Source organism: Nyctereutes procyonoides, unplaced genomic scaffold, assembly GCF_905146905.1.
Source record: "Nyctereutes procyonoides isolate TBG_1078 unplaced genomic scaffold, NYPRO_anot_genome, whole genome shotgun sequence".
NCBI lineage: Eukaryota > Metazoa > Chordata > Mammalia > Carnivora > Canidae > Nyctereutes > Nyctereutes procyonoides.
In genome coordinates this window covers 55,563,700-55,587,114 of record NW_026575046.1, presented here as the reverse complement: position 1 = coordinate 55,587,114, position 23,415 = coordinate 55,563,700, and the positions used below count along the sequence as shown (strand labels likewise).

Below are 23,415 nucleotides of genomic sequence, written 5' to 3'. Positions count from 1 at the left end.
GAACTAGAAAACATAGATGTCCATTCTTTTGAAGTTATGTAGGAATGGAGGACTGCAATCCAGATATATTTTTTTAAAAGATTTTATTTATTCGTGAGACGCACAGAGGCAGAGGGAGAAGAAGGCTCCCCGTGGGGAAGCCCAATGCAGGACTTGATCCCAGGACCCCAGATCACTACCCGACCGAAGGCCGTGATCCTGACCGAAGGCCGTGATCCTGACCGAAGGCCGTGATCCTGACCGAAGGCCGGTGCTCAACCACTGAGTCACCCAGGTGCCTCAGTACAGTTATTTTAGTTAGAAATCTCTAATCAGTGAAATCTCTATTCCAATTTTTCACAACAATAATTGAGTTGTGATAACTCTGAGACAGAGCCTGTGGTCTTGAGGTGCTTCCTGAATCATTAGAGAAAGCTTACGTTATGGTGTTACTATAGCTCTTGCACCAAGTGTATATTATTTAATTCCTTATATTACTCAGTATTTGGTTATCAGAACAATTTGTTACCTAGTTTACAAGTTTGGTTTACTATTTAAGTATTTGTTAAGTTACATTTGATAATAATATTAAAATATGAGCTTTATGATATAATATACTGTCTTGTATTAAATAGTTTTCTTTTTTAAACAGTGTTTTTAAAGTTTTAAACTTTAAAGCTTAAAGTTTTTTAAATAGGGGAAGGGAGCTGGGAGTATTATAGAGAGGTTCTGTGCCATGCTGATAATAAAACTGAAAATGGATACATTGTATTGTGACCTAGATGTTTTGGTGGAAACATTTTGTTTTACTTAAAAAATAAATATTAAGTATCTCACTTTTGTGAACCACAAAGTCATGTGTGACACAACCCTTTTTGCATCATTTCTGAGCTTTGTTTTAGGGTAGAACTCATGTGTGTAAGGGCCAAGGGTGCCTGTTCTTTACTTGATAGTGTTTTCACTGAATATCCCGTTGCAAATGTTAAAAAAACAGGTCCAGACTGGCTTCATCAGATTAGATTGTTAATGTTAATCTAAAAACAGCACAGTCTAAGATAAAAGCTATGATTAGGTACTATTATTTATCTATCATTTACGTATGAAAAACATTTAATGAGAGACCAAGTATTGTCCTGTGCTACACTCCTGAGTGTAAGATTCTAATCTGGGCAACTCCACAGCCCTCTTAACCATTACCCTTTATCACTTGGCAAGATAGTTAGTTTTCTCTTGATAGAATCTCTCAGGCCTTTGAGGCTTTTGGTGCTGCTAAATCAAGAGGCCTTTGTCGGAGAAGTTAAATGTAGAGATCTAGGCATTGGGAGTTCTCTGAATGGAAGTACAAACTGAGTCTTACTGGAGGAAAACAGAGAAGTACTTCTGAGGAGGTTGAGGGGGAGGGGAGGAAGAAAGAGAGGGGGGAGGAGGTTGGAGAGTAAAATGAATGCTAATGAGGAGGAGGGGAACATGTAGAATGTGCTAAACTTTATTATATCTCTCTTCCTCTAATAGAAACATCCTTATTTAAGGTTTACTTTTTAAAATCATTTATTTTTTAAAGTTTTCTTTTTCTTTTGTTTTTTTTTTTTGTTTTGTTTTTTTGAGTGCTCACCTGGGCACAATGGGAGGAGCAGAGGGGAAGGAGAGGGAGGGGGGAAACAATCTAAAGCAAAGTTTGTGCTGAATGCTGAGCTGGACTTGGGGCTAGACCTCAGGACCCTGATATCATGATCTGACCCAGAACCAAGAGTTGGATACTTAACTTACTGAGCCACCCAGGTGCCTCAATGTTTACTTTTTTAAAGAAAAAATTATCGAGTATCAGATATACTTCTCTGTATAGTGACTCCCCCTCACCCCAGTGTCTTATCACTCAACTTTTAGGAGTTGTCAGTATTGTTTTATGTATAACACTTTTTTTTATTTTTTATTTTTTTATTTTTTTTTTCACTTTTTTTTTAAATAGAAGCATTATACTCTTAACACTCAACAACAACAAAAAATAAAATCCGTATGACCCAGTGCCCATTTCATGCTCAATTCATGTTTGAATTGTCCCAAAAACAGTTATCATTGGAGGTTTGATTAATTTAGGATCCATGCAAAGTCTACACATTGCATTTGGTTAATATATCTCTTAAACTTATAACATTTTCTTCCCATTTATTTGGTGATGAAAGAAACTAAATCCTTCCTCTTGTAGCATTTTCACACTTTGGATTTAGCTGATGATGTCCTAATGTTTAACGTATTTTTCTGTTCGTTGTCTTTCCTGTAAACTGGTTAGAGGCTTGAATAGATTCAAGTTGAGTTTGTTTTAGGAAGAATATTTCATAGATGTTACTGTGTAGGTCCTGTTGTCTCATAATAGGACATAAGACTGATTCAGAATCAGGTATCTTTTCACCTAATGGAGTTAACAGTCATTAATGATTGCTACTTGGATATATTTATTAGGGATATATTAATTAGGGATTGCTTGCACCCAACAACATGTATATTTGGTTGTCTTATTTTGTGCTTCTGTCATTTTTTCTGCATTTGTTATGATTCTTCTGTAAGGAAAACTTTTATCATCAATTATTATTTGAAATATAGGAAATACTAGTGTAAAGATTTTTTAATTCTTTAGAGAAACTTTTTTTTGAGTTATAACTTCCATACAATAAAATGTATATACCTTAAATGATGTAGCCCTTGGTGAATTTTTACATAAGCATTCACCTGAAAAACACCATCCAGATTAAGTTTATAGCTGTTGCCGACACCTCAGTCAGCAAATTCTCACAGAGGTAATCTCCATTCCAACATGTTAACCTCAGATCAGTAACCCCAATATCACCTAGGAATTTGTTAGAAATACATGTTGTAGGCAGCCAGGTGGCTCAGCGGTTTAGCGCCTTCAGCCCAGGGCCTGATCCTGGAGACCTGGGATCGAGTCCCGCGTCGGGCTCCCTGCATGGAGCCTGCTTCTCCCTCTGCCTGTGTCTCTGCCTCTCTTTTTGTGTCTCTCATAAATAAATAAAATCTTTAAAATTAAAAAAAAAGAAATACATGTGTATTTTAGACATATTTTACTCTTTTTTAGACATATTGGCTTGGAAACTATAGGGTGTGGGTGGGACAATTTTCTTTTAATAAGCCCTCCCAGGTGGTTCTGATACACACCAACATTGGTGATCCATTGCTCTATTCTAATCCTTATTATCAAAATTAGTTTGTTCTTGACCTTGCTGTTATATAAATGAATCATTTGAGCATTTTTTATGTTCCATTTTATTTCCCCAGGTGCACTGGATCTTTCCCTGTATCCTAGGGGTAAGAGGGCTTGCTGCCCTGTCCCCAGCAGTTGAAGGCTTTGTTGTATAAAACAGAAGGATGCATAGAAGCTAGTGGGGCTTTGTCCTTGTCCCAGCTTAGCGTCTTATCTCCTGCATGCTTGTGCCACTGAGAGGAAGGAAGCTCTCTATAGTGTATTTTCCTTGAATAGTAGGTTGAGGCCCATGGAAAAGAACTTGCTATTTCAAACTGACATTTTACTCCACATTTGGCTTTTATGCATCCATGAAAATGTTAGCGTATACTCCTATGGTGGTGACTTCTTTTATGCTCTGCTGAAAGTGAAACTTAAAAAAATGTCATGTCCCTTCTTGGATGGTCTTGGCTCCATTTGGAATTTGGCTGATTTGGTTGTATTCTGATGTTGGCTCTGTGATAGGCTCAAAAAAAATTAGGATTTTGAAGATTATCTATTCCAGGTTATTAGGTAGTAGTGACATTCATTGCAGCTTTCTAAATCCTAAGTGGAAGTGACATTCTAATCTTTCTGTAAGTGGAACCACACTATATATACTCTTAAACTTCTGGATTCTTTTGTGTAAAAGATCTTGCTGGATTCATCTGTATTGTTGCATGTAACCAATAGCTCTTTTTTTTTTTAAATTACCATATTGTATTCTATTAGGTCAAAATTCCTACCAAAATTTATTTTCCTCTAAGAAAGTATTCTTTCAGTAAATCTTAAATCTTAATAAAATGTTTCATTTTAGGATATTTAGTGTGTGCCATATACTGAACAAACTTAGGCTTGGGTAATGTACACTGGTGTATCAAACTCAGTCTGTGCCATCCTTGAACTTATAACCTAGCAATGATCCATCTGTATTAATGTTACCCCTGTCACTCTTCTCTCTGACACCTGATTCTCTATATCCCTGTTCTCATTGCCTTATTTAATTTAGAAACTTTACTTGAGCAAGTCCTAAATAGACCAAAATGCTAAAGGATTGCATACTGTGATTTTTCAATACCCAGTGTTTTATAAAATGTCTGGTTAATTGTTGTGCCTGTATACTATTTTAAGAGGCAGCACAACTGGGCAGCCCTGGTGGCTCAGGGGTTTAGTGCCTCTTTTAGCCCAGGGTGTGATCCTGGAGACCCGGGATCGAGTCCCATGTCAGGCTCCTTGCATGGAGCCTGCTTCTCCCTCTGCCTCTACCCCCCGCCCCCATCTCAAAAAAAAAAAAAAAAAGCAGCACAACTACTCAGATATTAGGTTTGGTCATAATTCAAGCAGCTTGGCACCTGTCATCTTTACCTAGCCCTCAGCACCTTAATGTCATTTGCATGCCCCACATAATTTTTAAGTTTTATCAGAACTAAATGGTAAAATTTGGAGAGAATTTTTGTGTTTGGTCAAGGGTGCTTCTGGTTCCTCTTTATCTACTAGTATTCTCCTGTTCCTTAAATTAAAAAACTTCAGAAAATAATATGCCTTGAATCTAAATTTAATAACATTATTTAATATTCCTAAGCCACAAATTAGTTTAAAGCCTCACTTTCACAAGTTGCTTTGATCTCCATATGCCTGAGTAAAAAGTTGTAGCTGGAGGACAGAAAAGTCGGCTTGATACAGTAATGGAGCTTTGTGTCGAGCTTTGTGTGCTCTTTTTAAAACCACAAACAATCTGGATTGAGGTACTGTTTTAAACCTTTACTTTTGGATAAAGGTGCCATTTTTGCTTATTTGATTATTGCAGTCAAGCCTTTGAATCCGTTTATGTCACAGATGAAAGCTAGGAGAAACAGGGCAGAAGGAAATTTGGGGGAAGTGGTTGAGTAATACAAGGTCAAAAAAATTAAATTAAGATACAGTTATTTGAATGTGAAAGTGCATATTAAGAAGTGACTGTTCAATTAATTGCTCTGGGTGTCAGTAGTGAATTTATGCCTATGTAAATCCCTAAAATGCAGGCAGTTCATACCTTCTAAAAAGCTATTTGAAAAACTAAAAAAAGAATGTGAGTGGGTGGTTCCTCAGATGATAAGGTAATGGATATGAAAGGAATTTGAAAAAAATGAAAGCTTCTACTGTTGCTTTGCAAAACTTTTGATTTAATTATACCTTGGTTCTTTGCAGTCTTTATACTTCCCAACCTTAGCTATTGAGTCCCTTATACTTCTCAGTAATCCTCTCAGAATATTTCATTCCTGGGATGTCTGGGTGGCTCAGTCAGTTAGGCTCTTGATTTCAGCTAGGGTCATGGTCTCTAGGTCCTGGGATCTAGCCCCAAGTCTGGCTCTGCTGGGGTAGGAGGGAGTTGGCTGGAGATTCTCTCTCCCTCGGCCCCTGCCCCCCCCCAAGAGATCTCTCTCTGTCTCTCTCACTCAAATAAGTTTTTAAAAAGAAAAGAATATTTTATTCCTTTGTCAGGAAGGCAGTCTTCATGGACTCTGGAATCAGGTAGACTTGAACCTGAATCCATTTCAGTAGTGAATGAATTTTTGGACAAGCATTTTAGCCTTTCCAAATCTTGGTTTATCTATTTAAAATGGGAGGACATCCACAACCTTACAGCGTTATGAAGATTAAACAAGGATAGAATAGTAGGCATGATACCCATCAGGTAAATGCTCAATAAAGTTTGCTTTTTCTTTCCCCTTCTCATCCAATTGTGGATTCCTTTTAAAAAGCATAAAACAAAAAATAAAACCTAAAACCAAGAAACTTTGATTTATTAGGTTTATTTATTTGAAAGAGAGAGAGAGAGAGAGGGAGAGAGAGAGAATGTGTGTTGGAGACGAACAAGCAGGAGGAGAGGGAGAGTGAGGATCTCAAGCAGATTCCCCGCTAAGCACAGAGCCCAACATGGGGCTTGATTCAGGACCCTGAGATCATGACCTAAACCAAAATCAAGAGTTGGGAGCCTAACTGACTGAGCTACTACCCAGGCGCCCCTGATTTACTAGTTTTTTAAAAGGGAATTTATATGTAGTTTTGAAGATTCTTTCAAATGTGAAATACTGACATTATAAATGTGCTATATTGTAAAAATCATTTTACAGAAATTAAATCAGAAAATCTCAGACATTTCTAAGCCATGTGCCAGATATTATTTTTAGTTCACCATTAAATTAAAGCTCTCAGACAATACTGAAGTGTTTTAGAGAAGATGATATCATTAGATTTTGTAGCCAGCATGTACTTTACAAATTGTTATGACTGTATTCTTTAATCACTTAACAGACTACATATCTGGGAAAGTTCATCAGAGGTACTATAGCTACTAAAATGAGGCAGACTCACAATGTCAGTTTTATTTCATGTCATAGTTATATAAGCAAATGTAGGAGAAAGTTTCATGAATCAACTAATGAAGTGACAATATTCATAATATAAGCAGATAAGGAAGCTTTACAGTTGAGCCATCAGATTAGTTTTGACTTAAGAGCACAGCCCAAGATGATGGATTTCATTTATTACAATTGTTTGTGTGTTTAGAAATCAGTATATACTCTTGATAGGAAATAGTTCATTCAGGTTCTAATCTTTTTTTTTTTTTTTTGTTGTTGTTGTTCTGAATGGCAGCCCCCCAAACACTTTGTAGCAGTAGTGTGTCTTTCTTGTGGGCTTATCTTATGCCTCCAAGTTACTAATACTTAAGATATTCTTGGGAGATAATATACATTATTCTTATTTTAGACAGTAAAATAAAGGAATAGAGAAGTGAAAGAATATAATTTTCTGTCCTTAGTCTACATGTGACAAGGAAATGTTAAAGCCTTCCTGACTCACAGACAAATTCACCAGAGGACAGAATTTTTAATGTTATGTTATTTAGTGATTTGCAAAATGACCCTTAAATCTAATATCATTACAATCACAGGCCCAAAAAGCAAAGTTATTTTTCAGTCTTGACTTAGTATTTATTCAATTAACTTGCACTAAGAGATTGTGAACTTACTTACCAGACAGGCCCCGCTGGGACCGTGAATTTACTTAAAAGTTTAGGAGCTTTCAAATTTGTGGTCCTGTGGCAGGCCCCAAAGTATTTAAGACTCATTTTATGCTCTTAACAGATGTACTTCCTAATGGGTCAAATAGACATGCCCACAATTATAAGACAGACTCAGCTATATTAATGTTACAAAGGGAATAGAGAAGGATGTGAAATCAGTTTTAACCGGAAAGGTTTGTGGGTGTAGGGATTTTCAGCTTTGAAAGTCGAGCCTTGAGGGTGGTCTTTATAATAGCAGAGGCATAAAAAGTAGAAAATACAGAATAGATTTAGGGGAATGACCAACAATGCATCAGCTTGAATGTATAGTCAGCAAAGATAGTGTAGAGCCAAATAGAGAAATTTGATCTCTGTAGTGGATTCTGGGTTTTATTTTGTTGTTCCTGAGCCATTGATAGTTTTTAATCCGTAGAAGGATATGATCAGATCTGTGCTATAAGAGTGTAACTAACTGTTGACAGTTTGAATAAAAGTGAGATGGGAGTCTTTATAACGTAGGAAGCCTTTGTAGAAATATTAAAAGAGATGATGAGGGTAAGAACTAGAGTTATAGAATGGAAATCATGAGTTTCAAATACATTTTTAAAGGTAAAATTGATAAGTGAAACATACTGAATTGAGGTGGTCTGGAGAAATAGAAATGGTAATTTATGAAGATGTTCTGTCTGTTGAATAAAAAATCCTTTGTTTCTTATTCAGACATCTTCTATTTTTTATGTCTTTTAAGTATATTTCACATAATATTGAACTGGATTTTGAGTAATTGTTTTTAGTTAAACTGTTAATTCTTGTTTTCATATTGAGGGGTGCCTGGCTGGCTGTAAGAGCATGCAGCTCTTGGTCTTGGGGTTGTGAGTTTGCATACCACATTGAGTGTAGAGATTACCTAAATAAATAAATAAATTTTTTAAAAGACTTGTTTTCATATTGAATAAATGGGTGTTTTTAAGACCCAGTTTTGTAGTTAAAATTTTTTACATTGTAAAAATATGGGCATGTTTAGAATATTTGAATAATAAAGATGTAAAGGTAAAAAGAAGTCTTCCCTTCACCTGATTCTCACTTCTCTAATGATAACAACTATTAACAATTTGTTGTGTTTAAACATACATGTGCACCCACATCTTTATGTGATTTCCGTCACGCTGCCTTTATAAAAATGGGATCCAGTGTACAGTTTCTCAAAGTATCAAAACTTAGTGTGTTCTTTTACCTGTCTCAAATGTATAGTCTTTCTGTATAATAACAAGAAGTTTCTGTAATAACAAGAAGGAAAAGTATGTAAACTTGAAATGATGCTGTGTAATTAATGTTTTAGTATTCTATCTTACTTAGAAATGATCTAGTAAGTTAATGATTATTCATTAGTTAATTCAATTTAATATTGGCCTAACATTTTAGGTTACCTTTAAAGTTCTTGAAAATTATCCATAAAGCTGACATCATAAAACATAATTACTATTGAAATAAAACGTTTGTCAGAATGATCATTCGGTTTAAACACAGATTTACATTTTCATAATCTTAAACATTGTTTTATGAATAAGAATGTCTATTTGATCACCAAACCTGTATGTATTTCATTAAAGTTACTCTACTGAGATAAAAATATATGCTTACATTATATTTAACACTGACAAAAAAATCAGAAGACAGATTTGTTCCATTAAACTAGGTTTGTTTACCAGATACTTACCTTAATTATGTGGACTTGGTTCTTAAAACCTTTTTGACTTAGTTTCTGTAAGAATAATTTTTAAAAGTATAACACATTTTAAATATTAGAAGATCAATATTCTTTTCTGGGAATTTTAGTAATATTCAATCTATAAATGCATATTTGTTTCTATAAGCTAATTGGAACAGAGCTACTTTAAGAGACTTTATAAATCTAATTTATTAATACTCTTCAGGAGTAGAAAAAGTAATCTGTACTTGGGATGAGAAATAAAGACCTTTTTGAATTGTGGATATATAGCCACCCAGATACTGAGAGTTTATTGTTTCCAATTCTACAATTTTAGCTGTGGCTACAGAGTTAACACAGAAACATAAAACCTAACCTGTCCAGATACCAAAGAGCTATTCTTCTTTCTGGTCAGTGTGAGATTCTTAATTGATTTGAACTCAGAATAGGTAAACGGAAGAGATAAATGAACAAATGACTAATGGATCAAATTCTCCTTTTTCTCGCACTCAACACAGAATAGGTCTCTATAAACCACCAGGGATTATTAGTAAATGGCAGTCCATGAAATCGAACTCTCAGTCATTGTGACAAAGTGATTTTTTTTTCTTGCATTACTGGAGGATTACTTCTTTATCCATCCTTGATATTTTATTAACTTAACCTAGATATGTACTTAGATATGTGGTTTAGTTTTTTAATTAAAATTTTTAGGGGATCCCTGGGTGGCACAGCGGTTTGACACCTGCCTTTGGCCCAGGGCGCGATCCTGGAGACCCGGGATCAAATCCCACGTCGGGCTCCCGGTGCATGGAGCCTGCTTCTCCCTCTGCCTATGTCTCTGCCTCTCTCTCTCTCTCTCTCTCTCTCTCTCTCTCTCTCTGTCTCTGTGTGACTATCATAAATAAATAAAAATTAAAAAAAATAAAATTTTTAAAATTTTCCTTTTGTAGGTTGTTTTCCCTTTATTTTAGGGGTATTGCTATTATGTCGACCTGCTTTTTTTCTTCTATTTGTTTAGCTATTCTGTGTCAGGGAGACTAATTATCTTTCCATTCAATCTCTGTCCTACATCTTCTTTGTCTTTTTTTCTCCTCAGTACTCAGGTTATTTTAAGATTTTTCTCCTTGCCCATTAATTTTCAATCTTTGCTTCTTTCCTTCCTAATTGATTTCCTTAGCTCATCTCAACTTACCTGTTTTGTCTTTTTTATATTTGAATTCTTGTTTATTAAATGTTTGTTCTTCCTAGGTTGTTCTCTGTTACAAAGAACTCACTGGGAATTTTATTTTCTTGTGTTGTTGATTTCTTTCAGGCTGGGTTCTTCCTTTGTTCTGCTTACCATAGTCATTATTTGTTACTTTACTTCCTTCTACTCTCTTGTTTATATGGTTATGTGGCCATTTCTTTTTATCTTTTTAGTTAGAGACTCGAATAGCTGGATCAAGACTTTGTATTTGCCCTGGTATAACAGGGGTGAATTCCCATTGGTACCTTTTTCTCCTTGACTTTTACTTTTTCTCCTCCTTTTATTGTATCCCCTCAGTATACCTTTTGAGCTGTTGTATGCTGTTCTCTTTTTTGTTTCTCTGAGGCTGAAGGGTATAAGGTGGTGTGTTGTGGGAGGGACTCTTCTGGTGCTCCAGGCTCTCCTGTCTCCTTAGATTTTGTTAAGTGTCTGCTAGCCTCACTCCATCCTGCTGAGTGTGTAGTACAATTTTAGGGGCTTCAGACCCTTCCCTTAAGTCAGAATAGTGTCTTGGAAGTCAGTGGGTTCTGGTCCTGCTGTGCCTCAGTTGAGATTTCAGAGATTCTGTGCTGAAGATGTTTTCCTGTACTTTTCTAAAGCATGCCAAATCATATATTTCTATCCAAACTGGAGGATGTTTATTACAACTTTGAAGTTTTATCAACTCACTTATTTTTCTCATTACTGCTTTTAGTCAGTGTCATCAGGCTAGGAGCCAGACCACATTGTACACAATCTTTTTCTGGCCACTACTTTTTAAAGTTTAGAGGTATTTAAACAATTTTTGTTTGACAGAGCTGGTGAGTTTTGGCTAAAAATTACACACACAGAGGAATATATATATATATATTTTTTTTTTCCTCTCCTTTTATTAGTTATTGGGGTTGGGAAATTCTAGAATTCTGTTTCATCCCTCTGCAAAGTCTAAACCAGAAGCCTCCAAACTTTGATTGTATGCTCCTATGGGCAGAACCACTTAGGATAAGCATGCCTGTTAGACATATTTTTATTCATTTAAAAGTTTTAGACATGTGCTGCTGCGCCATCTTTACTTGAATGTATGAGTCCCTAAATGTTTACTTTTGAGTTAATAACATGCATACTCTAGAAACTTTGAATTTTTAAAGCATAGGGATGGCTTAGAATCAGATTTTTTTAATCAAGAAACAAAACCAACAAATAACAGTGTTGTAAGATATATAATTTTAAAAGCCATCAGTGACCATAAGGCATATACTTTACTTTTATTCATATTTTGCATTTTTGTATGCTTAGAATTTTTATATAATCATTTTCTGTTAATGTTAGGATTGGGAGAGATAAGTGGACTAGTCAATTTTATCAAAACTATTATACTTTTCACCATGACACCTTCTATAGTGTCTGTTTATATTACCAGTTGAAAGCTCTTTTGAGATGGATACAATGCAACTTAATATCAGAAGAATTTTTTTGGTGCTATTGTGTTCTTTTCCTACATCCTACCACGATTTTAGTGATGAATTTTAAAAATGTATTGTTTTATAAGATCAAATGTGCTTAAAAAATAATAAAATCACATTTTCTTATTTTAAAGGAGATAATGTCCAAAGTGAAAAAAAAAATAATTTGGATTGGAAATTGGAAGATAGGCATTCTTTCTATAGAAGTGTTTCTTTTTTAAAAAATACAATAAAAATTGGCAGTCTAATTTTGTTAATTCTGGATTTTGCTATCATTATGCATAGCCCAGGTTTATAAAAATGTTCTTGGGCAGCCCCGGTTGCTCAGCAGTTTAGCGTCTGCCTTCAGCCCTGGGCGTGATCCTGGAGACCTGGGATCGAGTCCCACGTCGGGCTCCCTGCATGAAGCCTGCTTCTCCCTCTGCCTGTGTCTCTGTCTCTCTCTCTCTCTGTGTCTCTCATGAATAAATAAATAAAATCTTAAAAAAAATGTTCTTTACTTTCTCCTAATGACAATTTATTAATTTAATTAGTGCATTCAATATTTATTGAGAGTTTGGTAGGAATCATAAGTAGGTTTTGAGCTTTGCTGCATTTAATTGTCTACAAATATATATTCTTATTATGTTATAACCCATGTAATTATGCTTATTTAAGAACATTTTATCTCCTTTTTTGTCTCCTCAGATTCTGTCAAATTTTAAGAACAAATGCATCTTATAGCTCATGGAAGAAAAAACACAAATCAAGACATTTTTGGGTTCCAAGTTGCCAAAGTATGGAACAAAATCTGTGAGAAGTACACTGCAGCCAATGTCAAATGGGACACCTGTTGATTTATTGGGAACTTCTAAGAGTAACAATGTCAAAAGTTACATCAAAAATAATGGCTCTGATTGCCCATCATCCCATTCATTTAATTGGAGAATGGCAACTAAATACCAGCTTAGTGCACAAAGTGTTGAAGAGCGGAACAGTATTCAAACTTCACGCGATAAAGTAATTGATCCTGAAAAACATGCACCTACTCAAGGAATGTTTGATAAAAATGGGATAAAGGGAGGCTTGAAAAGTATTTCTTTACTCTCATCAAAGTTAGCAAAGCCATCCACTATGTTTGTGTCATCTACAGAGGAGTTAAACCAAAAGTCTTTGACTGGACCACCTAGTTTGGGTAAATTCACCAAAGGCACATTATTAGGAAGGACTTCATATTCTTCAGTCAGTGCTCCAAAATCACAGTTGAATGGATTATATGGAAACCGTTCAGCTAGTAGCATACAAAGGCCTAGAGCAAACTCCTGTGCCACAAGAAGCAGTTCTGGAGAAGGCTTAGTACAATCCCTAGACAATATTAAATCTCTTACTTGTGAAAAAATGGTAAGGTCACAGAGTTTTTCACATTCCATTCAGAATTCATTCCTTCCACCTTCATCTATAACCAGATCACATTCCTTCAATAGAGCTGCAGATCTTACAAAGCCTTATCAGAACCAACAGCTGCCCATTAGAGTACCTCTGAGGTCAAGTATGCTAGCAAGAAATTCCCGGCAGTCAGAGGTACTCAATGGGAATGATCACTTAGGGTATGGATTTAATAGGCCTTATGCTGCTAGTGGAAAGAAGTTGGCTTTACCAAATGGCCCTGGTGTAACTTCCACTTTGGGTTATAGGATGGTTCATCCCTCTCTACTGAAATCTAACCGACCTCCATTTTCTGGCACTATCACAGTTGATGGTAATAAAAATTCACCTGCTGATTCATGTGTAGAAGAAGATGCTGAACTTATGGCTAAGGACAGAACTACTAATAAGGACCAAGAACTAATTGAAAATGATAGTTACAGAACAGAAAATGACCAGACCATGAAGCATGATGCTAAAATTAGATACTTGAGTGATGATGTGGATGATATTTCCTTGTCGTCTTTGTCATCTTCTGATAAGAATGATTTAAGTGAAGATTTTAGTGATGATTTTATAGATATAGAAGACTCCAACAGAACTAGAATAACTCCAGAGGAAATTTGTCTCAAAGAAGAAAAGCATGAAAATGTACCACCAAAGGATATATTTGATTCCCCCAAGGAAAATGAAAAAAGTAAAACTGACGAGTGGATAGATATAAGTGTCTCTGGTAAATATTAATACCTTAAGTTTGTTTGCTTTCTCCTAGATAATATAACTGAACTTAAATTTAGAATTACCTTTTGATTAATTCCAAGATAATGTCATGTCAATTTTGTGGAGGGATGGATCTAGATAAAATTGGGGCAGGACAACTTTTATTTTGCTTTGGCTCTGGGTCTTATTTTTCACTATTTAAAACAATGTCAGTAAAAATACTCTTCCCCTAATGTATCTTACCTTTGTTCTTGTTTGACTGTCATGCTTCAGAATTCTTCCCCCCCCCCCACTTCCTCGACAGTGGCATGCCAGTTTAGACCATCTATTCCCTTATGGTAATGGATGCTATTTGTTTAGAGTAAGGCTGTGCCAAAGGGTAAATGAACTGGTAATAATATAGGTTATGTCCAATCTAATGAATGTTTTTATCCTAGGAAATATACATTTTTTTAAAGGAGGACTTGGTTTCTTGTTTAATAAACTTTATAGTTATACTTTCAGAGGAACTTTATATTTTTAACTGAGGAAAGTGAGATTAGTACCTGTTTAAACATTTTCCCTTATATTTGGTTATCCTGGCACTAAAAGTCTGGAGAGATATCTAGGTGCCTGTATGGCCTGAAAAAAGAACAAACTGAAGGGATTGGGTGTAGACCTGTGATCTGGTGAAGGGTCTAGGCCATGCTTAAAGATATACATAAACCCTTGACTGTCTGAAGGTCTTCTAGTTAGAAGTGAATACCAGAACAAGTGTTTCCCTTACAAGGAGGTAACTGCAAGGTTAAATGCTATATACAGGGTAAGGAGTTCATGGCCAGTGTGTAAAAGTAAGTATCTTAGGAAGTATTAAAAGAATATGAAGCTTTATTTATAATTCTAGAAATGTTTCAGAAGTGAAAGATAGCTCAATGAATTTTCTTTATGTGTATTGGAAAATATTTCAGTAGGTTATTTAAGATTGATTTTTTTCTTGTTTTTTTTTTATTGTTTGGGATTTAGAAAATACTGTAGTTACTAATATTTTTTGCCAGTTTTTTTATTTAATAAATTATTAGAATTTATCTCTTCAGAACCTGAGAAATACATTTTTGTGAATTAATAACTTTTTTTTTCTTTCTCTTTTTAAAAAATCAATTGAAGACAGGAGTGAATGTACAAAACATACTTCTGGGAATAACTTGATTTCACCAGATACAGATTACAGAGCTGGTTCTTCATTTGAGCTCTCTCCATCTGATAGCTCTGATGGAACATACATGTGGGATGAAGAGGGTTTGGAGCCCATTGGAAATGTCCATCCAGTTGGGAGCTATGAATCCTCGGAAATGAACAGCATTGTATGTATGGATTTACATGTCCCTTTGCAACGTTTTGTTTACCTTCCTATGGAAAGACTTGTAATACTGATTGGATTTTTTTTAAGTTTATAAATTAGCTCTCCTAGTTTAAGAAAGGAAATTCATATCTGTTAAGAGCCTATAAAACGTCTGACCTTAGTACCTAATAAAGCATATATTTGTGTCATATGACAATTGAGTTAAATATACTCTCATACATATTAATAATATACATACGTATATGTATATAGATATACTGTATTCAGGTTAAGGTAGGCTAGTGGTACTCAAATTTGGGGAGGAAGGCAATGTCTGGAGCTAATTTTGGTTGTCATATTGAGGAGTGCTACTGAAGAGTAGTGGGAAGATGCCAGGGATGCTGCTTAATGCCCGACAGTGGTACCCACAGCAAAGGATTATTCAGCCCAAGGTGTCAGTAGTGCCACTTTGAGAAATCCTGGGTTAGGCTATGCTGAGGTAACGGTTAAGTGCCAACTCAGTGGCTTAACACAATAAAAGCTTGTTTTTCCTCTTCCCAAGTCTATTCTAAGTCTGAAAACTCTAGGGCAACTTTCTTCAGTGTTCTAAGTTGCTTTCATCTTCACCATCTCCAAGAGAAGGTGGCTTCACCATCTCTTTTGGAGGCCCTGTCTTGTCGCTGTTGTAGAGGGAGAATGCAGCCAGGTCTCGCGTGTGCAGTTACTCGCCTTGGCGTGCAGATGCCACATGGTACTTTATCTCACAACCATTGACCCTAGCAACTTTAAGGTACTAACTGGGTAGGAAGTGTAATTTTCCTGTGTGCCTGGAAGGCAAATTTTAAGAGATACTGCAAGTAATGTGGCTAATACGCTGTATGAGTAGAGAATCGTTGGTGTGTTTGAAGTGACTCATTGTAATTACTCAGTGTATAAAATATGATTTTGCAGTAGTTGTATGGAAAGATTGGTAGTCTTCATAGATATATTAAATTCCAAGTAGATTTCAGGCATTGTAATTTTCTATACTCTCATAAACCTGTGACTTGAAAAGAATAAGCATCGTTACTAGAGGATTGTTTAATTCCACAAACATAGAAGGGACACATATTTAATTTAGAGAGAGTATCTCTATTTCATTAGATAAAACAAGTTTAGAAAATATTACAGTTTAGGGCTTTATAAGCTTTCTCACTAGGACTTGTTAAAGTCAAGTATGATCGACGTGGGAATGAACATTGTGTCCAGCAGATGGCAGCAATAATCCACGTAGTACCTGACATTGTTTCTCCTATATCTTAATGATGCCTCTAAAAGAGTTCAGGACGCACCTGGGTTGACCATTGGTCTTGAAGACCTTAGATCTTCTGATTTAAGAGGAAAACAGTCTGAGAAAGGATGGAGGATTGGTGGCAAATGTTGAAAGTAGTGTTAGGATCTCCTACTGTGATAGTGGATTTACCATTTTCTGAAAATCTATTATTTTTATGCTTTTTATATTTTGAGTGTATTTTGTTAGGTACTTGTTTAGAGTTGTTTTCTTGGTGAAATTGAACTTACAGTCATAATTTAGTGATCTCTATTCCTCATTATGCTTTTTGTCTTAAGGCCTTTTCAGATACTAGTATATTTTATCAGTTTTATTTATGTATATTCCATCCTTTTACTATGAACCTTTTTGATACATAGCAAAAAGGTTATAATTTTTTTAAATTACAATTTCTTCTTTTCTTTTAACCAATGAGTTTAGTCCTTTTATGTTTGCATATATTGATATATTTGGACTTCATTCTGCCATCTTAACTATTTTTATTTAATTGTCCCTTTTTCTGTTTTTTTTTTTCTCCTTTCTTTGCCTAGAGTAGTTTAAATACATATTTAAAACTTAATCCCAAAAGAACTTTAACATATTCTCATTTTTCTTAGTCTCCCCAACCCTCTCACCAAAGCCTGTGTCTCCTCTCCCCACACCCCTCCCATCCCACCTAGTTCTCCAATCACCATCATGGTTGTTCTCTACAGTGGTGCTCCTTCCAGCCCAGGTCAAGATAAGGAGCTTTCATTAGAATGTGAGTCCACTGTGTCACTTATTAATACGGTTTAATTCAACCCACTATTTAGTTTAGTTGATTCTGTTTTCATGGTAAAACTTTTCTTTTTGAAGAAAGTAATGTGTTGATATTCATTGTAGTGCAAGCTCCTTATCTTGTTATGGACTCTTAACAGTTTGTAGGCTGATTACTTTGCATATCACTTATCTAGAATCTAGGTGATTTTTTGTTGTTGTTGTTTAAATATGCATAGTGTTTTGTTGTGTATTTACATTAAATTAAATGCACAAATATTTTTCATACAGCACAGAGAATTTTGAATATTTGTGTATAATTGTTTAAGTCATCCACATTGTGATAGAGAATATTTCTATCACCCCAGAATGTTTCTTGCTGCGCTTTTCTGTCATTTTCTCAACCCCTCCCCGCAGAGATGCAACCTGTTTTGATTTTTATCACTATAGATTAGTTTTACCTGTATATACTTATAAAAGTAGAATTATAAACATGTCTATTTTATATGTCTTCTTTGACCCAATATTTTATACTTTTTGTAGTTTGCTTATGGTTTTGTTATATAATATTCCTTTGTGTGTAGATAATACAACTTACTTTATCCCGATATTGATAGACATTCAGGTTGTTTCCAGTTTTTGGCAACTGCTACTGTTGGGAATATTTTGTTACATACTTTTAGATGAACATTTATGCATTTGTGTTGGTAAAATATTCAGGAGAGGTACCACTGGATTAAGTATTTATGTATATAGCTTTAGATGCTATTAGTTTTCCAAAGTGGCTGTACAGTCCTACTGTAGTAAATGAGCGTTCAGAAATTTCCACTTTCTTTTTGTGCTTTCTCTCTCTCTTTTTCTATTCTGGTGGGGGTATAGTATTGCACTGAGATTTTTGTCTTGTATTTTGTGATAACTGCTTATTGAGTACCTTCACATATGTTTATTTGCCCTTAGGATATACTCTTTTGTGACGTCTTATATTGGACTGTATGCATTTTTTCTTTTTCAGTTTGTAAAAACATCATGTATTTGGAACATAAATTTTTTTACACACACATATACATGCACATTTATATACATGTGTATATATTCCATATATATGGGTTATTTTTTAAAACTCTTAATAGTGTCTTTTGAATAGAAGTTAACAATTTCAATATAGTGTAGTTTACATTTTTTCCTTTATTGTTAGCACTGTTTGGAAATGCAAAATCTTCATTTACCCTGAAGTCTTAAAGATATATTCCAATGTTTTCTTCTAAAAGCTTTGCTTGTTTTTTAATTTTTTGCACTTAGATATATGAGACATCTAAAAGTTATTTTTGTTCATAGTGTGAGATAGAGGTCAAGATTAATTTTTTTTTCTTTTTTTGAAAAGTTATTTCCCTACTCTGCTGCAGGGTTATCTTTGTCATAAATCAGTGACTATATCAATATATTTCTTGACTCTTTTAGTTCATTGGTTTCTTCCTTTATCCTTGTATTATGCTACACTTTTTATTTCTGTAGCTTTAAATATTGACATCTGGTAATGTCTTACTCTTTGTTTTTTTCCAAGGTTTCCCTAGCTCACTTTTTGCAATCTCTTTAATTATTAGAATGAGCATATCAATTTCTACACAGAACCTGCAGGGATTTTGAGTGGGATTGCATTAACTTTGTAGGTCAGTTTGGGGAGAATTGACACATTTACTACAGTATATCTTCCAATTCGTGAATATGGTGTGTTCTTCCATTTATTTAGGACTTCAGAAATATTTCTTGCTCATGTTTTGACTCTTCTATAAAAATTTATACATATTTGCTTTATTTTTAGGTTTTTGATTTCATTGCTATAAATAGTACCACTTAAAAATTTTTAAAAAGATTTTATTTTATTTATTCATGAGAGACAGAGAGGGACAGAGAGAGAGAGAGAGAGAGAGAGAGAGGCAGAGACACAGGCAGAGGGAGAAGCAGGCTCCATGCAGGGAGCTCGATGTGGGACTTGATCCCGGGACTCCAGGATCATGCCCTGAGCCAAAGGCAGGCGCCAAACCGCTGAGCCACCAGGGATCCCCCACTTTTAAAATTTTAATAAGTTTTTGTTGTATGTACAAATGTATTTGATTTTTGTATTTTGAGCTGTTGTTCCAATGATCTTGGTGAATTTACTTACTACTTTTAATAATTTGCCGTGGATGCTTTTGGAATTTCTACCTCTACGATAAAGTCATACCATTTGCAAAGTCTCCATGTCCCCATCCTCCGTTTTATTCAACTTGTTAGGACTTCCATCATAATGTTGAAGTGGTGATAGAATTTCAGCAAGGTTTTAATAGTTCACCATTAAAATTTGTGTGTGTGTGTCTATATATGGGGGCGGGATGATTATAGATAATCTTTCATCAGATTAAGCAAGTTCCCTTCTACTTCATTTGCTGAATTTTTCTTTTTATGTGAGTAGATGTTAATTTTTCTCCACATCTATTAAAGTCATCAAAAATTTTTTTCCTGTTATATGTTATACATTTTCTGTTAGTGTGGTAGATTATTTTCTTGATTTTCAAATGTTAAACCACCTTCCATTCCTTGAATAAATTCATTTGGTTATGATGTGTTATTCTTTTAAATGTTGTTGGGCTTGATATCCTAATAGTTTATTCAGATTTTTTGCATTTATGTTCATGAGCAAGATGGCTCTATTTTTCTTCTCTTCTCTTCTCTTCTCTTCTCTTCTCTTCTCTTCTCTTCTCTTCTCTTCTCTTCTCTTCTCTTCTCCTCCCTCTCCTCTCCCTCCTCCTCCCCTCCCCTCCCCTCCCCTCCCCTCCCTCTCTCTCTCTCTCTCTCTCTCTCTCTCTCTCTCTCTTCTCTCTATTCTCTTCTCTTCACACTTGGTGTCAGGGTTGTGCTGACTTCATAAATGAGTTGAGAAGTATTCTGTTTTTTTTTTTTTTTTTTGCCCTTCCAAGGAATTTATGTATAGTTGATATTACTTCTTTCTTAAATGTCTACAAATTCACCAAATGAAAACTTTTGAACTTGGAGTTTCCTTTGTGAGATGTTTTTAATAACAAATATGTTTTAAGTATATCTGCCCATTCTTTTTGTGTTGCTTTTTGAGAATTTGCCCATTTCATCTAAGTTGTCATTTGTTGGTTAAAGTTATTCAGGAGTGCCTGGGTGTCTCAGTCAGTTAAGTGTCTGACTCTTGATTTCAGCTTAGGTTATGATCTCAGGGTCATGAGATAGAGCCTGGTGTTGGGCTCTGCACTGAATGTGGAGTCTGCTTAAGATTCTCTCTCACCCTCTGCCTCCCCCCCAACTCACACACGCATTCTCTCTCTCTCAAAAAAAAAAAAAAGGATATTCAGGATTTTATCTTATCTTTTAATATCTTTATGGTATGGTAGTGATGTCTGCTTTTTCATTCCTGATATTGATAATTGGCATTTCCTCTCTTTTTGTTCATTTCAGAAACCAAATTGAGCTTTCCTAATTTTCTATTGTTTTTTTTTTCTGTTTTATTGATTTTGGCTCATATCTTCATTTCCTTCCTTCTAAGTTTTATTTATTTAGTTTTGTTTTTTTTCCCCCCCAGAATTCTTGACATGGAAATTACAGTATTGATTTTTCAGCCTTTGTTTTTTTATTATTATTGTATACATTGATTTTTCATAAAGAGAAGACTTTATTATATGGTAAATAATAAGTACTAAATTTAGCAGTGAGTTTTTTCTAACGTGCCTTGCTTTAAAGCCATGTTAGGTAGGTAGGCATGTTGACTGACTGGCTTTCTTCCTTTTCTTTTCTTTTTCGTTTTTCTTTTCTTTTCTTTTCTTTTCTTTTCTTTTCTTTTCTTTTCTTTTCTTTTCTTTTCTTTTCTTTTCTTTTCTTTTCTAGATTTTATTTATTTATTCATGAGAGACAGAGGGAGAGGCCCAATGGAGGACTCAATCCCAGGACCCTGGGGTCACACCCTGAGCCAAAGGCAGTGGCTCAACCACTAAGCCACCCAGGAGGCCAATAATACTGCTTTGTATGTGTTTTTACAACTTATATAAGTGATACATAATGTTCTGCAACTTCTTTCTTTAGTTTTATGTTTTTGTGGTACAAGTGTATTATAAGTAAATTTATTCATTCATTTTTACTGCTGTATAATATGCTGTGCAGTATCACTTAAATGACAGTTTTTTCTCTTTCCCTGCTAATGGACATTCAAGTTATTCCTCACTGATAGTAATAATAATAATAATAATATTGAGATAGTGCAGCAATGAACATTCTTACTCATATTGTATATAGTGTATAAACCTAAAAATAACATTACTGGATCAGAGGATATTTGGATCTTCAACTTTACTAGATGCTGCTGAATATCTTCCAAAAATGATTTTACCATCTTTCTTAGAAGAAAGATTTCTATTATTCTTCATATTCACCCCACTTGCTATTATCTGACTAAAATTTTAGCCAGTCTGGTGAGTGTGAAATTGTATATCATGTAATTTGCATTTACATAATTATTAATTTTATCTTTTTTCCATATGTTTCTTGGCTGTTTGATTTCCTTTGGTGTGAATTACTTTTTTACTTTGCTGATTTTTCTGTTGTGTTGTTTTGCCTTTTTTCTTATCGATAAGGAAAGTTTCTTATGTGGTCTGACTTTAATTCTTGTTAAATGTGTCACAAATAATCTCTTAGCCAGTGGCTTTTAACTTTGATTTTTATACCTTTTACTATGTCTAGTGTTAAATTTTGATATAATTAAATTTAGCATTTTTTTCTTTATACTTTTTACTGTGTGCGTGTGTATGTGTGTATGTGTGTGTGTGTGTGTGTTTAAGACATCTTTTCCTATCCTAGGACCATATAGGTATTTTGCATTATTGAGAGACAATATAGCACAGTGATTAAGAGCCAGGACTCTCTTGTTCCAGGGTTCTGGAACAAGCTAAATTAAAAATCCCATTCTGTCATGTTCTAGCTATGTATCCTTGGATTCTCTATGTTTATTCCTTTTTTTGATAAGATGGAGATTATAATAGCACCTACTTCTTGGGCTAGTTTTAGGAAGTACATGCCTGAGTAGTGCAACAGCCATGTGATTGTGGTGTTGAGTATTTGAGCATCATCTCTATCTCATGGGGTTGCTGTAAACATGAAATAAGGTCATATCTATACTGTAGTTAATGCCAGAATTATAGCAAGAGCTCAGTACATGTTAGCTATTTATTATTTTATTATCTTCTAGTTTTAATTGTTCTAAATTTAAGACTTATTTGAAGTTGGCATAAGGCATAATAATTTAACCTTATTAATATTTCTTCATAATGTACATGGGGTACAGTGAAGAAAAAAGTTGACAGAGCAGGCCTGATACTGCCTGTCCTCAGAAACACTAGCTCTTTCCTCCTAAAGGGTTCCCCTACAGTGATGTAAACCTTTCCCTAAGAGAGAAAAGTGGCTCACTGTGCCTGAAGTGTTTATACAAATACATAGTTTATGTTGAGCCCTTGCTTTCCTTTAGAGATTTTGGAGTTGTGGTACGTGCTGGGCAGAGGGTGCCCACATGACCAGCCTCCAGTTTAAATCACTACATTTCTTAGGAACATTCATAAGGGGCAACACTTTTCATGTGTTGTCACAGCTTGTGGACATTGAAAAATTAAGCGCATCCTGTGTGACTGCAACGGGAGAGGGCTTTTAGACAACTTACATGTGATTCTCTTCAACTTTGCCCCATATTTGCTTATTTTGTTTTATGTCCTTTTTCTAGAACAAATCTTAGATGTGAGTATGACTGTATATCGTGTCCTGTGAGTCCTTGTGAATCCTCTAACTGGGGGATGGTCTTGAGGACTCTGACAGCTACTGATAAAAAGTTATCTTTGTTCACTGAATGACAGTATCTTTTTATTCATCATCTTTTATATTTTTTTATTGGAGTGTAATTAGCATACAGCTTTATAGTAGTTTCAGGTGTAAAATATGATGATTTAACAATTCTGTACATTACTCTGTGCTCATCAAGGTAAGTGTACTCTTAATTCCTTTTATCACCCCTACCCCTGCCCACTTCCCCTCTGGCAACCACCAGTTGTCTCTGTATTTAGAGTCCGCTTTTTGTTTGTCTCTTTTTTCTTTCTTTTTTTCTTTGTTTTGTTTCTTAAATTCCACATATGAGTGAAACTATATGGTATTTGTCTTTCTCTGACTGGCTTATTGCAGTTTGCAGTATACCCAGTCCTATCCATGTTGTTGCAAA

The 23,415-nt window shown here is 34.9% G+C and overlaps 1 protein-coding gene across 6 annotated transcripts in view; it reads left to right on the top strand.

Annotated features, from left to right (window-relative positions):
* Positions 1-23,415, top strand: part of CCSER2 (coiled-coil serine rich protein 2) — a 176,123-nt gene that overhangs the window by 28,813 nt on the left and 123,895 nt on the right. For all 6 annotated transcript variants that reach the window (XM_055325312.1, XM_055325313.1, XM_055325314.1 and 3 more), the window contains 2 exons: positions 12,343-13,792; positions 14,923-15,119. In XM_055325312.1, coding sequence (XP_055181287.1) covers positions 12,382-13,792; positions 14,923-15,119 — 1,608 coding nt within the window. In that variant the 5' untranslated portion in view covers positions 12,343-12,381. The remainder of the gene's footprint in view (positions 1-12,342; positions 13,793-14,922; positions 15,120-23,415) is intronic.